Below are 16,606 nucleotides of genomic sequence, written 5' to 3'. Positions count from 1 at the left end.
GGTTTTTCCTGATGTGTCAATGAAGAAGCCGAACCTACACGTCGACGACCTGAAAAATTTGTTTAATAAGAAAGATGGTTTCACTCGGATGGATGACGTCGATGTTGTCCGAGTATGCCTTCTAGTACTTTTGTATGCCGGCTTTTTAGGCAGAGAGGCCAGACAACCTATTCCTCATGAGCTAATATTATTGGTAGAGGACCTGAATGCATGGAATCTGTTTCCGTGGGGTTCGTATATATGGAAAGCTACCTGGACTAAGTTGTCGTCTGCCTTTGATAACCGCAAAAGTTTGCGTGGCGATGGGTCGAAATACACTTTGTCAGGCTTTGTTTGGGCCTTTAAGGTAAGAATTTCTATATAATGTTTCCAAAATTATAATTAATTATTTAACAATTACTAATGTTTGTTATTATATTGTTTGTAGATTTGGATATTCGAGGCTTTCCCCAGCATGCGTACATATACAATAAAAACGTCAAATGATATTCCCAGAGTTATTTCCTGGAAGAGGAAAAATATGTTGGATTGGGAAGACTTAATACCATATGCGACAATAAATAATGTAAGTTAACACAAATACTTTCATATAATATATAAACAAGTTATTAATAGTAGACGTTTAACTTTGTTTGAGTTTTTATATTGTTAGGAGGCCAACATTCCATTACAAAGACTGACACCCACGGAGGAAGAGCTTGCCACGGATTGGTGGCAAGCTAGTCAGAGTTTTTTTGATGGCACGGATGATGAGCAGCATCCACTTCCTCCACTTCGAGAGCCATCACCTCACCCAGAGCCATCACCTGATCGACCCGACTATACACCTCTAGAACGAGAGCCATCACCTATCCCGTCACATCATCGAGCCTCTTCTCCACCATCACCTCATGATAGGCGACCGGCAAAGATGTCACGACTCCTATCTCACTGTTCTCCACCTCCACGGGATGAGTCAAGGGAGTTACGTGATGAGATCAATGCCTTGCGTGAGGAGATCGATACTCTACGCGATAACGATGGTGCATGGCGTGTGGAGGTGTCAACTTTACGTGGTGAGGTTGCCGCTCTACGTGAGATGATAGTATCGTTGCATAATGAGGTTCATACTCTACGCAACGAGGTAAGTTTAAGATTTTCCATATTTAACTTGATGATAAATTTACTCGTAATTTCACTTAGATTAACCATTTCTCTTAGATTGCTTAGTAAATTTATTCGGTTGCTGCCAATTCTGCTAAACTGTTTATTCTTTAACACTGTGAAGTTAGTATTTGTCTTTTGTTTTGTCTTTTGGTTGAAGTAAATTTATTCGGTTGCCGCCAATTCTGTTAAACTGTGTATTCTTTAACACTGTAAAATAGTATTTGTCTTTGTTTTGTCTTTTGGTTGAAAGTAAATTTGTTCGGTTACTGCCAATTCTGCTAAACTAATACCCTGAAGTTAGTATTTGTTTTTGTTTTGTCTATTGGTTGAAGTAATGCAATCCATTCAAGTTTCAATTTGCAGAAGAAGAAATATTTTACTTTCGCAATACGAAACTTAAAATCGCAACGCGAAACCAAAATCGCAACGCGAAATGAAAATCGCAACGATAGAATCGCAACGCGAAACCAAAATCGCAACGACAAAATCGCAACGCGAAACCAAAATCGCATTGCGATTCTCTCGTTGCGATTTTCATTTCGCGTTGCGATTCTGTCGTTGCGATTTTCATTTCGCGTTGCGATTTTGGTTTCGCGTTGCGATTTTGGTTTCTCGTTGCGATTTTCATTTCGCGTTGCGATTTTAAGTTTCGTGTTGCGAAAGTAAACTATTTCTTCTTCTGCAAATTGAAACTTGAATGGATTGCATTACTTCAACCAATAGACAAAGACAAATACTAACTTGACAGTGTTGCAAGTTTGAAACATATTTGTCTTTGTTATCTGATGCATTTTGTGAACTATGATAGAATAATGACTTGGGTGAATACAATGCAAGTTTGAAACATATTTGTCTTTGTTTTCACTGTTTAAATATCATGTCTGTTTATTTACTGATTTTTGTATTTAATTATTTAGCGGCCCGATAAGGTGGATGCTTTACGTCGGGTTTTGCTTGCACGACGGAGTTCACGCATCAGACGGCGTGCACGTGCTATTAAGTCTCCGTACACCCCAATCGTGCGAAGACACCGCAAGAAAAAGCCTGACTCGCCTGTCATCCCTCAAGAGTCCACTCCTATCGTTGAAGAGGTCCCCCTATCATTCCTCGAGAGTCCCCTCCCACCGTTCAAGAGGCAACTGTCATCATTGAAGAGGTCCCTCCCACCATTCAAGAGCCCGATTCACATGGCGTCATATGTAGGCTTCTTGAGAAACCCTCTGACGTGCCGGACATGATGGATGAGAGTTAGCTCTCGTATAAGTTACCGGCCAATACCATTCCGGTATCTGAAGAGGAGAGGAGACAACTACCGGACACAATTCTGGATAACACCCGTTGGGCTAAGACCGCAGTTGATTTTTATCTACATGAGCGGAGCCAGGGGTGTTTCACTGGCATATGCAAGCTCACCGATGATATCTATTTGTTGCTTGATCGGTCTTGGTGGGGCGTATTATTAGGGGTCGAAGACAATGGCTATTTCGATGGGGGGGTAAGTCTTATATTTTTCTTATATTTCAATTTGATTAATTTTTTTTTAAATTTATGTAAGTCACTAATATATGTCTTTTTTTGTAAAACAGCATATCGATGCGTGGATGACACGTCTTCTAATAATTAGGAAACTTAAGACAAATACAAAAAATACACGATATACAATTATGCCGACGTCTTTTAACGCCGTTCACTTGAAGAATCAACGAGATAAATCATTTGCGTTGGCTAATGGACAAGCTAAATTTTATTCTGCATGGTGGGAGGTCGATAAGGTTAGTATTTATTTTAGATTGAGTTTAAAGGTATTCATAAATAAGTGCACAAATGAATGAATTATTACTTATGATTGCAGGTGTTTATCCCTGTTTTGGAACGTAAACATTGGCTTCTCGTCGAGCTTCAGCTCTCATCCCTTAAGACAATAGTATATGACAGCATGATAAATTACATATCATTGGCTGATTTAAGAGATATTATTAAGGGATGGAGCTCTCATTTGGCTAAATTCTTGGATGCGATCAATTATTGGACTCGTTCTGGAAACAAGAAGCCAAAGAAGCTCAATATTACAGTTACCAGAGACGAGACCGCGCCACAACAAACGGAAGGAGCCAGAGGGGATTGTGGTCCTCTCGTATGCTTGACGTTGGAGCGTTTGACGACAGGAAGTATAAAGTATCTACCTCCCCCCGATAGAGATAGAGCTGCAGTAGGCTTGTGGTTTCGGCATTATATGGCTAGATCGATATATACGAGACGCTGCCTACCTGCATCCGCGTTATAAAAATGTCCATAAACAATTGGTAAGTTTATAGGCTTTTGGTTTGAAAATGTTTGGTTAAGTACCTAGAATTCAATAATTTGCTGTTTGTAGGTTTTAGATGTGTAGAAAGTGTTGTTTGAGCAAATGTTTGGTTTCTGCAGGTTAATCTCAGAAGTGAACTGCGTGAAAATGATGTATGGCTGCAATAGTTGATTCAATAGTAGATGAGAAAATAATTCTTATTGCTTATTTTTTGATTGTTTAATTGATTTGTAAAAGATGATTTGTAAAAGTTGATTCAATAGTAAATGAGGAAATAAGAATTATTGCTTATTTTTTTATTGTTTAATTGATTTGTAAAAGATGATTTGTAAAAATTGATTTATTTAATTGATGCGAACATAATTCTTATTTGTGCTTGTTTAATTGATTGAAATGTAATGGTTGATTTTGTTGATTTCAATCTGCATTATGTTGAAGGCAAAAATGACTATCGCAATGCGAAATGAAAATCGCAACGAGAGAATCGCAATGCGAAATGAAAATCGCAACGAGAGAATCGCAATGCGAAATGAAAATCGCAATGCGAAATGAAAATCGCAATGCGAAATGAAAATCGCAACGAGAGAATTGCAATGCGCGCAACGAGAGAATCGCAAAGCGATTTTCATTTCGCATTGCGATGCGATTTTCATTTCGCATTGCGATTCTCTCGTTACGATTTTCATTTCGCATTGCGATTTTCATTTCTGCATTGCGATTTTCATTTCCGCGTTGCGATTTTCATATTCCCGTTGCGATTTTAATGTTGCGATTTTCATTTCGCATTGCGATTCTCTCGTTGCGATTGTAATTTCCGCGTTGCGATAGTCATTAAGATGATTGCGAACGTCATTTCCGTGTTGCGATAGTCAAATGCATGCCTAATAAGTGATAACAACTGAATAACAGATTCTCGTTGCGATTTACGGATTATCGTTGCGATTTACAGATTATCGTTGCGATTTACAGATTCTCGTTGCGATTTACGGATTATCGTTGCGATTTACGGATACGCGTTGCGATTCTGTAATGATAATCCTTAAATCGCAACGACAATACGTAAAATCGCAACGCGTATCCGTAAATCGCAACGATAATCCGTAAATCGCAACGATAATCTGTAAATCGCAACGATAATCCGTAAATCGCAACGAGAATCTGTAAATTGCAACACTGAAATTTTGGGTATATAACTACGCAACAGCAGCAAATCATAAACTAAATCCCTAAATCGCAACTCATTCCATCTCCATCTATCACTCTCTCCGGCGACATCCGTTCTTATATCCAACGACATCCTTCCCAATCCGGCAACAAGTTTTAGTTTCACAGCTCGTCTGTTTAGTAAATTAATTTACAATCATGAAATCATCTAATGTTGATCATGTTTGGATAGATTTGTGTTTTGGAGGGTCATGGGAGAATGTTCATGGTGTTTTACAATATATGCCTTTACCCATGAATCTTCAACTAAAATTGTCATTAAAAAAGTTAACTTATGAAACTCTAATGTTACGTGTTTCAAAGAAATTGAATTAGAGCCCCTAAATGGATTTAGGCTATCTTATCAGAGAAATGATAAAGTTTATTTGTTAACCGATAATGAAGATGTTGAACGATTCATTGCTTACATTAGTGTTTCAATTGATGATGTTACATTGTATGTTGTTGAACCTAGAAGTAGTATTGTTGTGTCAGTAGCGGGTAGTAATCAACTAAGTTTTTCTCAAAACCCACAAATATGTTTCAAACTTGCATTGTATTCACCCAAGTCATTATTCTATCATAGTTCACAAAATGCATCAGATAACAAAGACAAATATGTTTCAAACTTGCAACACTGACAAGTTAGTATTTGTCTTTGTCTATTGGTTGAAGTAATGCAATCCATTCAAGTTCAATTTGCAGAAGAAGAAATAGTTTATTTTCGCAACACGAAACTTAAAATCACAACGCGAAATGAAAATCGCAACGAGAGAATCGCAACGAGAAACCAAAATCGCAACGCGAAACCAAAATCGCAACGCGAAATGAAAATCGCAACGACATAATCGCAATGCGAAATGAAAATCGTAACGAGAGAATCGCAACGCGAAATGAAAATCGCAATGCGATTTTGGTTTCTTGTTGCGATTTTGTCGTTGCGATTTTCATTTCTCGTTGCGATTTTCATTTCGCATTGCGATTTTAAGTTTCGTGTTGCGAAAGTAAACTATTTCTTCTTCTGCAAATTGAAACTTGAATGGATTGCATTATTTCAACCAATAGACAAAACAAAGACAAATACTAACTTCAGGGTATTAGTTTAGCAGAATTGGCAGCAACCGAACAAATTTACTTTCAACCAAAAGACAAAACAAAGACAAATACTATTTCACAGTGTTAAAGAATACACAGTTTAGCAGAATTGGCAGCAACCGAATAAATTTACTTCAACCAAAAGATAAAACAAAAGATAAATACTAATTTCACAGTGTTAAAGAATAAACAGTTTAGCAGAATTGGCAGCAACCGAATAAATTTACTAAGCAATCTAAGTGAAATGGTTAATCTAAGTGAAATTACGAATAAATTTATCATCAAGTTAAATATGGAAAATCTTAAACTTACCTCGTTGCGTAGAGTATGAACCTCATTCTGCAACGATACTATCATCTCACGTAGAGCGGCAACCTCACCACGTAAAGTTAACACCTCCACATGCCATGCACCATCGTTATCGCGTAGAGTACCGATCTCCTCACGCAAGGCATTGACCTCATCACGTAACTCCCTTGACTCATCCCGTTGAGGTGGATGTGGAGAACAAGGAGATAGGAGTCGTGGCATCTTTGCCGGTCGCCTATCATGAGGTGATGGTGGAGAAGAGGCTCGATGATGTGACAGGATAGATGATGACTCTCGTTCTAGAGGTGTATAGTCGGGTCGATCAGGTGATGGCTCTGGGTGAGGTGATGACTCTCGAAGTGGAGGAAGTGGATGCTGCTCATCATCCGTGCCATCAAAAAAACTCTGACTAACTTGCCACCAATCTGTGGAAAGCTCTTCCTCCGTGGGTGTCAGTCTTTGTAATGGAATGTTGGCCTCCTAACAATATAAAAACTCAAACAAAGTTAAACGTCTACTATTAATAACTTGTTTATATATTATATGAAAGTATTTGTGTTAACTTACATTATTTATTGTCGCATATGGTATTAAGTCTTCCCAATCCAACAGATTTTTCCTCTTCCAGGAAATAACCCTGCGAATATCATTTGACGTTTTTATTGCATATGTACGCATGCTGGGGAAAGCCTCGAATATCCAAATCTACAAACAATATAATAACAAACATTAGTAATTGTTAAATAATTAATTATAATTTTGGAAACATTATATAGAAATTCTTACCTTAAAGGCCCAAACAAAGCCTGACAAAGTGTATTTCGACCCATCGCCACGCAAACTTTTGCGGTTATCAAAGGCAGACGACAACTTAGTCCAGGTAGCTTTCCATATATACGAATCCCACGGAAACAGATTCCATGCATTCAAGTCCTCTACCAATAATATTAGCTCCTGAGGAATAGGTTGTTTGGCCTCTCTGCCTAAAAAGCCGGCATACAAAAGTACTAGAAGGCATACTCGGACAACATCGATGTCATCCATCCGAGTGAAACCATCTTTCTTATTAAACAATTTCTTCAGGTCGTCGACGTGTAGGTTCGGCTTCTTCATTGACTCATCAGGAAAAACCCGGGATAACCATGATGGGCGGGCGATATGACGAGTGTACCGGCCTACATCATCGTGTCCGAATCGTAGACCAGTGATTAAGTAGAACTCCTTCCGCCCAAAACAAGTATACGCCGGTGGAAAATGAAACCATATCTCTTCCTCACCACGTTGTATACTGTCGGGTAGATTTGATGTCATGGTTTGAAGCCACAAATGGGTCAAGTTAGCATCTCCACCCGGATGTTGTACTCTCAGCCATGGCCCGAAGCAGGTTTCCTCAAACAATTGTCTTTGTGCAGGTGAAATCTTCGAAGCAATTGTAGTGGCTAGGCTAACTTTATTCCTTAATGTCAATGAAGCCGAAAAAAATTTCTACAAAAATAATAAACATACCAAGTTAGATATACCAAAAACTACACTGTGAAGATATACCAAAAACAATAAACATAAAGAGTAGTAGTTTATTCTTCAAACTAAAATTTGCAACACTGTTTTGTCTTTTGGTTGAAATGAAAATCGCAACGAGAGAATGACTATCGCAACGCGGAAATGAAAATCGCAACGCGGAAATGAAAATCGCAACGAGAGAATCGCAACGTGAAATGAAAATCGCAACGAGAGAATCGCAACGCGAAATGAAAATCGCAATGCGATTTTGGTTTCGCGTTGCGATTTTCATTTCTCTCGTTGCGATAGCCATTTTCGCGTTGAGATTCTCTCGTTGCGATTTTAATTTCTCTCGTTGCGATTCTTCTGCAAATTTAAACTTTAATTGATTGCATTACTTTAACCAAAAGACAAAACAAAGACAAATACTAACTTCACAGGGTTAAGGACTAAACAGTTTAGCAGTATTGGCAGCAATCGAATGAATTTAATAAGAAATCTAAGTGAAATGGTTAATCTATTATTAAAATTACCAGAAAACTAATCAAAAGTTTCAATATGAAAAACCTAAAATAATGCAAAAATTTCAAAATAAAAATAATTAAAAAAACTAACCTTCGGATGTTGATTTTCCATTTCTGAATGATTGTGAGGGATTTCTGACCGTGAATGGTTGTGAGGGATTTCGCCAGAGATGGGGACGGAAATCTTCGGAGATGGGGACGGATTTCGTAGTAGAGAGTGAGAGATGGAGATGGGACTGAGTTGTGATTTTAGGTTTTAGGTTATGAGTTGCGATTACGGGATATACTGTGGACGGTTCAGTGTTCCGATAATTAATATTCGTGTTTGGAATTTGAAAATAAAATACGCGTAACGATTCTAATGGCGCTTTAAAAATCGCGTTGCGATTTACGGATACGCGTTGCGATTTTTCGTATTGTCGTTGCGATTAACGTATTCTCGTTGCGATAATCAGAATCGCGTTGCGATTTACGTATTCTCGTTGCGATTTACGGATACACGTTGCGATTTTACGTATTGTCGTTGCGATTTACGGATACGCGTTGCGATTTTTACGGGTACTCATTGCGATAGTCAGAATCGCGTTGCGATTTACATGTTCGCGTTGCGATTTTCATATTCGCGTTGCGATTCAGGAAAATCGCAATGCGATAGTACAAATTCGCATTGCGATTTTCCAGATTCGCGTTGTGATTCTTGAAACTGATTTGCGATTCTGGAGATCGCGTTGCGATTTTTATTTCGCATTGCGATTTTGTTGATCATTTTGGCAAATCCAAAAAAACGTTGGTTAAAATCGTATATTATAAGGCATTTTTGGTCACTGAGGCGATTTTCTCTTTTTTTGATGATCATCATTGACCTTTGAAAGTAAATTTTGCAAATCAAAATTTTTCTTTTCAAACTCTTCAAGTTTGTTTTGCAAATCTTTGATTTTACTTTCAAGATCGTTGTTGGTTTTGAATATGAGTTTATTTTCATTTTTCAATTTTGAAACATCATTTTTATATTTTAAAAATAATTTCTCATAATCCGAAGTCAACCCATTATATTCATCTAATAGCTCATCATAAGATAAATCATCAAAATCAGATGAGTTAGAGGTTACCTTAGAATCTTCCCCGAATGCCATTAAGCACAAGTTTGCTACTTCTTGTTCCTCTTCATCGGAACCTTCTTCATCACTCCATGTAGCCACATGAGCCTTGTGCTTATTCTTTGATTGACCATTCCTCTTCAATTGTGGGCAATCATATTTGACATGCCCTGGCTTTTTGCATTCATAGCAAATGATGGGGTCCTTCTCTTTTGGTTCATCTTTGAGGCCTTCATTTCGTTTGAATTTTCTTCCTCGGTAAGGTCTCATCATTTTTCTGAACCGTTTGGCAAACAATGCCATTTCCTCGTCATCATCATCATCATTAGAATCACTCTCATCTTTTGTGGATTTGAGAGCAACTCCAATGTTTTTCTTCTTCTCCTTCTCCTTTGGTGTCTCTTCAACTTTATCAAGGTTCACCTCATCTTCAAGCATCATCTCATGAGTGAGGAGTGAACCGATAAGTTCTTCAAGAGTTAAGGACGATAGATCCTTAGACTCGATGATTGCCGTCTTCTTTGATTGCCATGATTTTGGGAGTGAGTAGACTAACTTCCTCACAAGCTTTTCATTTGAGATGATCTCTCCATATGATTTGAGACCATTGACAATCGTTGAAAATCTATCCGTCATAGCTTTGATGTCTTCATTTGGTTTCATCCTGAAATTTTCATAGCTATGCGTTAGAATACTAATTTTTGATTTCTTTACCTCATCGGTACCTTCATGTGTGACTTGAAGCTTGTCCCATATTTCTTTGGCGGTTGTACACGATGAAACTCTTCCGTATTCATCTGATCCAAGAGCACAAAAAATAATATGGATGACTTTGGAGTTGAGCTGGAACATTTTTGTATCTCCTTCACTCCACAACCTTGGATGAGTGATAGGCTTGATGTATCCTTCTTCTACGGCATTTCATGCTCCCATATCACTTGCTTGAATGAAGTACATCATTCTATTCTTCCAATAGGCGTAGTTAGCTCCATTGAAGAAATGAGGCTTGTTGACGGGCATCGAATCGAGACCGGAGTCGTAATTTGAAGTGGAGGCCATTGATGACTTGGTAATCGATGTAACTCTTCCCGGATCGACTCAAGAGGCAATTAAACCTTCAAATGAGTTAGGCTCTGATGTCAATTGTTGAGTTAATCGATTGACGAAATCGGCCAAGAGGGGGGTGAATTGGTAATTAAAAATTTTGGTGGAAGCTTTTACAGAAAATTGAAAAGATTTGCACAACGATTTAGAGTGGTTCGACCTTCTCAATCAAAGTCTACGTCCACTACCTTAGCTATCCACACTAAGGATTTTCCAACAAATTCACTAATTTGTTCTTTCTTTTGAGGCTAAAGAGATAATCTTACTACTTCCTCAAGAATATACCCCAATTCTTGAGAACACTCTTTTCTCAAAGAAAAGATTACAAATTTGCAAACTTACAAGAAAACCTCACAAGGTAAGATGTTTACACAATTCTAGAACAAAGAAAAGAACACTCAAAGATAAATACAATTGAGCACAATAAGTGTTCTTGAAAGAAAAATGAATATTGAATGAAAATAGGCTTGAAATGCTCAAACTTGAGGTTTGATGCTTTCTCTTTGATTCTCTCTTGATTCTCTCTTGATTCTAGTTGCTTGATGTTTCTTGTTCATGATCAATGGCTTCTAAACTTGCTTAAATACACCTTGAATCACTTCTGAACATTGGGGATGATTAGAGAAGATATTATAGCCGTTTTAGTTGAAAACATTTAATAAAACAGCTTGGAGCGTGGGGGAATCGGTACCCCTATGGGGAATTGGTTCCCTAAGTGTAAAATTCAAATATTTCGACCGTTATATAAGGGGGGAATCGGTACCCCTTGGGGGGAATCGGTTTCCTCCGAGCATACTGAATTCTCGGAGCCAAACTATTCAGGGGGAATCGGTACCACTATGGGGGAATCGATTCCCTCCGAGCATTCTGGAAATCTCGGAACCAAACCATTAAGGGGGGATCGGTACTCCCTTTGGGGGGGAATCGATTCCTTCTGAGCAATCTGGAATTTTTGGCTTTAAAATGGTTCGAAATACTTTGTAAAATTATTTTGAAATTGTTTTATGATTTAAAACTTAATTTTACACTTGAGTAAGGATTAAAAATGATTTATGAAAGATTTGGAGTAATGTTTTGATATTCGAATAATTATATCGAATATACTTAGAAAATCATTTGGAAAATCTTAAAATTCATTTATCTTAATTTGTTATATCGAAATATCAAAATGTTTCAACACTTTGGCCCATATCCAAGCCCCAGAATATATCCAGGTCTCGTACCAAGTACCTCATCCATTATATCATCAATATTCTTAGATTCTGCTCCTTCAACTGGAATTGATTGCAACTCCACCAATTTCTCCTAAAAAAATCATTCATAAATAAAATAATCTTTAGATGAAAAATTACAATTTAATACTTAATTTTGTAAGGTCTTACATATTTTGCTTGTACCTCAGTTGTTATCCATCCTTTGTCATTTGATTAATGAGTTGTCTTGAAGAAATTCATCCTATTTGGTTCATCATCTTTGCACTATATGATTTCAAAATATAAAAATTAGATTTTAAAATAAAAATAAATTTTATAATAAATATCAAAAGTGTCCAACTTACCATAGCATATCAACCAACGACAAAAGCCCAAGATCCTTGATTAGGAGTTAACTTGACATTTCTTCCAACTCTTACATTAGTTTCACACTTCCTCTTCAATTATAAACATGTATAAACATAATTTATTATTTATTATAGAAGTAAATAAAAAGTAAAAATTTATGAATCACATAAATCAAAATACTGTAATTGTACCTGATATTCAAGATCACTAAACAAATCACAAAGTTGTTCCCAATTTTCTTGTGCTAAGTTATAGTATCGACATGTTTTGGCGTGCCACAACATCATTTGAGAATTTCTTAAAGTGCCAAAACGTTGAATTGTCCGTCCAACTCAGTTGGTTAGAGCGCAAGGCTCTTAACCTTGTGGTCGTGGGATCGAGTCCCACGGTGAGTAATTCATAATTCTGACTGTCGGAGGTCTCTCACGAAAGCTGCTCTCAACCTAGTCGTTGGGGACAACCTATTATCCTATCTCTCCTTATCCCATTACATATGAGAATAGGATCAGCTAATTTAAAGTGCCAAAACGTGAAAAAGTTTAGTATATGAACCCCTCCTTTCAGAACAATGATACAAGGATCAAGCAATACCTGCACAAATCACCAACACTTATCAATATCCTCATTGCTCATCGCTCACTCTCTTTTTCTTTCTTTCCGAATAACGAAATTTTTACAATGGGCAGAAGGATCCGGACAGGAAAATCATGATGCAACAAGATCAGGCGTTTCAGCTTCAATCCATAACGAGGCAGTGTGCACTTTTTCCATCCAACTATCCAACCGCTCACGCAAGGATTTGATCTGTGGAATCCCCAAAACTCTTGGTTGCACCCAAGAAACATGAACTCCTCCCTCAACTTGATCAATTATGCCCTCAATCAGATGAACCTGAAGTCGTTATTCACAAAAAAAGGTTATACCAGTTATCTTTAGAATTTTGAACCACCTAAGGAGCCAGATTAATGTAATACAATACTTGATAATTTGTTTTTTCCTTTGTTTATATCAAAATATATTTGTTCCCCTTAATCAAAGGAAAAGGAAAAAGTGAAAAAATCAAAGACTAGAAATGTGAAGAAGACTTTTAACTTACAGACAGGCTCTTCATGAGAAGATGCTCGACATCTTTAATTGACAGTTTTGTTCTCTCAACAATAACTTTTAATGGAATAGTTCGATCATCAAATGGGCGGTTGCATCAAAACATATTGTAGTTTAGTTTTTAACCATACTTACAATTATCAGCAACTTTGACCTCGTCCCTTAGAACACTAGAACCATAACACACCTGAAGGTAATCTCCATCAAGCAGAGAATATTATTTTTTTCCAACAGCTTCTTCTCATTCTCAACCAGGGCTGGTTGAGCCCCCAATGCAGCATTGTGCACCCGCCACAATTCTTCATAGCGAACCAAATTCCCTGCGTTGAAAGCTTGGAGGATATAATAAAGCCATTCCACCTTGGTCCCCAGAAGACTCTTTATCTGTAAAAGATGCCAAATGTAATCTCAAACATAACAAAATAAAAACATTAACGCAAAGAAATTCAGAAGGAAAAAACCTACAACACAATCAGCCTTTTAAATCAGCCCTACAAAATGAAAAATAAGCATATATGCATGTAATTGCAATAGCATAAAAGAAAAAACAAAACAAAAGAAGCCCTTATCATCTGGTACCTTTCATCCACTACTTAGCTTCCTTGAACCTCCACATATATTTAACCTGGCCATCATAAACTAGACCTATGATCTTTACCTTTGTGCAATTAGAAGTAATTTTCTTAATCAAACACTACATCGATCATCTCCATAACATTTTTGAGGAGCCTTTTAAATCAGCCCTACACAATGAAAAATAAGCATACGTGCATATGTAATTGCAATAGCATAAAAGAAAATACAAAACAAAAAGAAGCTCTTATCAGCCGGCACCTTTCAGCCACTACTTAGCTCCCTTGAACCTCCACATATGTTTAACCTGAGCATCATAAACTAGACCTACGAACCTTATCTTTGTGCAAATAGAAGCAATTTTCTTAATCAAGCACTACATCGATCATCTCCGTAACATTTTTTTAGGAGCTCTCTACAGACAAAAGGTGCTTAAAAATTTTCATCAAACCAAAGCTTGATTAACAGCCCAAACTATAATTGAACTAAACCCCCCATCTACATTGGAATTATATCAGATTTTACATAAAAACAGACACAGAAATATGCTTCAATGAACCATTGCTGGTCTTTATCAGGTAAATAGTAGTATCCTGCACTAAGAGTTAACTTATACATGCTTCACATATTAATAAAAGAGAAAATAACAAGCAGGTCAGAGTATCATCAATTAAAAGTTAACTTTTACCGACAAAACTCGCTAAAAAGGAACAAACAGTCAGGAATATCATTTGAACTAAATAATGGCACATATTGCTGTCGCAACATGAAAATTTTTTGCCAGTAAAACCATCAGATGAAAAATATAGTAAAATTAAGAAACTTGATAAAAAAAATGTACTCACAATTGGATTCCTTTTGATCACCTTGCTCAAGCTTGAATTTGGAGATTTGCATCTTAATATAAAGAATTGGCTCTTCTATTCGCCGCTCTTTAGTAGCCTGAAGCTTTTCAATCACCCCTTCAAGAAAACTGATAGCAGCCTCTTTCTCTGAGTACTGCTGAGAAACTATAACAGCAAAATGTGCAAGCTTGAGAGGATTAATCTTGGTCTCAAAGTCAGTGATAAAGTTGTGATACAACTTTATCAGTGCATCTCCAGCCTGAAATTTAAGAGAAACAAGTGCTATTGGAAATTAGATGAACTAGCCAACATCTAGCACATGGGGTACAATTAGTTCATTTGCTAATATGTACGCATGAAGCACTAAAACAAATAGAAAGCCAACTTTCAAAATGAAAAATCATCATGTAAGCCACGCTTCAGATTAGTTATCCATGCATTATACAAAGGCACAAAAGGGCAGTAGGAAACCACAATTGAATTTTCCAGAAGTAGAATACAAAAACAAGAGTCAAAAGAATAGCCCCTAATGCTTTCAATTATACAATTAAGAGAAGTTTTTTGTCCTGAAATAAACATGAAAAAGCTTTAGATGCTAATTTTCATTTTTCATATACTTCATCAAACTTAATCCCGCGTGCAAGCCCGAAGGTTTCCATTATTTTCCTTTCTTACTGCAAGTTAACAACAATTACATGAGCAAAAACATTACAATAAAAAAATAAAAGGCAAGACCCAACTGAGTATACTTTCTTTAACAATCTCAGAGTTATTAAACAAGGCAATAAACATTTCTTATTTATTTCGTTCCAAAGTTTAAACTAAAAATAGTCATAAAAAAACTGATAAAACCATAATTAACTCCCGAAATGAAATCCTAATTCTACTATAAAACCCTAGGGAAAAAGTAAATAAAAGAAAAAGAAAAAGGTAATTGACTCCATTCAAAAACCCCAAGTCTCCAATTCTGAAATCCAAAATACAGAAGAGATCTACGAACTCCAAACCCAAACAACATAGAATAGAATGAAAGACCTGAAAGGCGGAGAGTGCAACGAACTGATCGAGCTTGAGAGAGAGTTGATTCCAGAGTTTCTTCTGATACAGATCTGCAAGAGAATTGTACCAGTCGGCTAGCTCTGGATGTTCATTTTGAATAGACTCTAGGTATTGCAAGGCCGCCATGGATCTCAAATACACCCCACAGAGTCGAAGCACAGAGAGAGAAGCTGAAGCCTTAAGGATTTAGAAATTTCAACTTTGGTTTTCTGTGACTCAATAAGAGTTCTGAAGAGGAAAACAAGAAAATCGACTAAAGATCGGAGCCAAGAAAAGGATAATCATATTTCGGGTCGGCTTGTTGTGCAAGTTAAACTCGGCGGATAATGAGCTTTTCCGGGTTACATGATCTTGTATTTGGAGCACATATTATTATCTAGCCCTCCATTAAAATATGAGTAAATTACATTTAAAGTCACTTAATTATGAATTTGATAAAAAATGATTTTTTACGGTGGTTAAAATAATAATTAATCTATAAAATGACTAAACTGAACAAAATTAGAGGTTAAAGGCTAAAACAAATAAATAAATAATAATGTTAAAAATAATTAAATAAACATACTAATTAACATGTCGAGACTAAAATAAAAATAAACATGTTGTGTGAACCCAACTTCAAAAAAAATACAACTTAAGTGGGTCAAAATAATAATTAAACAAGTAAAGAGGGACTTAATGTGAAAGAATGTATATAGCCAACCCACACATGAATATATTGTACGGCTGAAGTTATTTCTTTCTTACAGTAAAAACGAGTTTAATGACGATTGAAAAACTTTATTAAATCATTATTATATTTAGAGAAGGATGAGGGTATTCAAAAATCTCTATTTTAATGGGATTCACTTTTGAAAAACTTTCTTATCTAGAATAGGGCAATTCTTATAAAAGGAGAGTTAGGGTTTTCATAGGAGGCATTAAGTTTTATAATTTAAGAGTTTTATAATTTAATTTTTTTATAACACTTGTTTTATAATATTAGATTTTTTTTTATATAAAAGAGTAATATTTTATATTTTAAAATTATTGATGTTATATGTATCTAAATATACTAAAACTTTATAGGTATTTCTATGATCAAGTATAAATATATATTTTTTTCCTAAACACTTTGATGTAACAGCATGAAAATCATAGAAGTATAATAATATATAAAAAAATATATGCTCATTTCTTT

At 36.3% G+C, this 16,606-nt stretch overlaps 1 protein-coding gene across 1 annotated transcript; it reads right to left on the bottom strand.

The window, feature by feature from the left end:
• Positions 1 to 11,510: 11,510 nt before the first annotated feature.
• Positions 11,511 to 15,734, bottom strand: LOC120151893 (26S proteasome non-ATPase regulatory subunit 13 homolog A-like). The gene is made up of 9 exons (XM_039164202.1): positions 15,403 to 15,734; positions 14,368 to 14,626; positions 13,974 to 14,020; positions 13,137 to 13,333; positions 12,942 to 13,047; positions 12,037 to 12,736; positions 11,842 to 11,934; positions 11,681 to 11,761; positions 11,511 to 11,588 (listed from the first exon to the last, which is right to left on the bottom strand). The coding sequence occupies exons 1-6, from the start codon at positions 15,550 to 15,552 to the stop codon at positions 12,551 to 12,553; spliced, it is 945 nt and encodes a 314-aa protein (XP_039020133.1). The 5' UTR covers positions 15,553 to 15,734; the 3' UTR covers positions 11,511 to 11,588; positions 11,681 to 11,761; positions 11,842 to 11,934; positions 12,037 to 12,550.
• Between the last annotated feature and the right edge of the window lie 872 nt (positions 15,735 to 16,606).

The sequence above is a fragment of the Hibiscus syriacus genome, unplaced genomic scaffold (assembly GCF_006381635.1).
Source record: "Hibiscus syriacus cultivar Baekdansim isolate YM2019G1 unplaced genomic scaffold, ASM638163v2 tig00111070_pilon, whole genome shotgun sequence".
NCBI lineage: Eukaryota > Viridiplantae > Streptophyta > Magnoliopsida > Malvales > Malvaceae > Hibiscus > Hibiscus syriacus.
This window is presented reverse-complemented; position numbering and strand designations above follow the sequence as displayed.

Coding starts and splice junctions, on each gene's coding strand:
- LOC120151893 (XM_039164202.1), bottom strand. CDS start 15,552: ATGGCGGCCTTGCAATACCTAGAGTCTATTCAAAATGAACATCCAGAG. Junction 13,334..13,973: donor GGGCTGTTAATCAAGCTTTG/GTTTGATGAAAA, acceptor CATCTTTTACAG/ATAAAGAGTCTTCTGGGGAC. Junction 13,048..13,136: donor TTGATGGAGATTACCTTCAG/GTGTGTTATGGT, acceptor CAATATGTTTTG/ATGCAACCGCCCATTTGATG.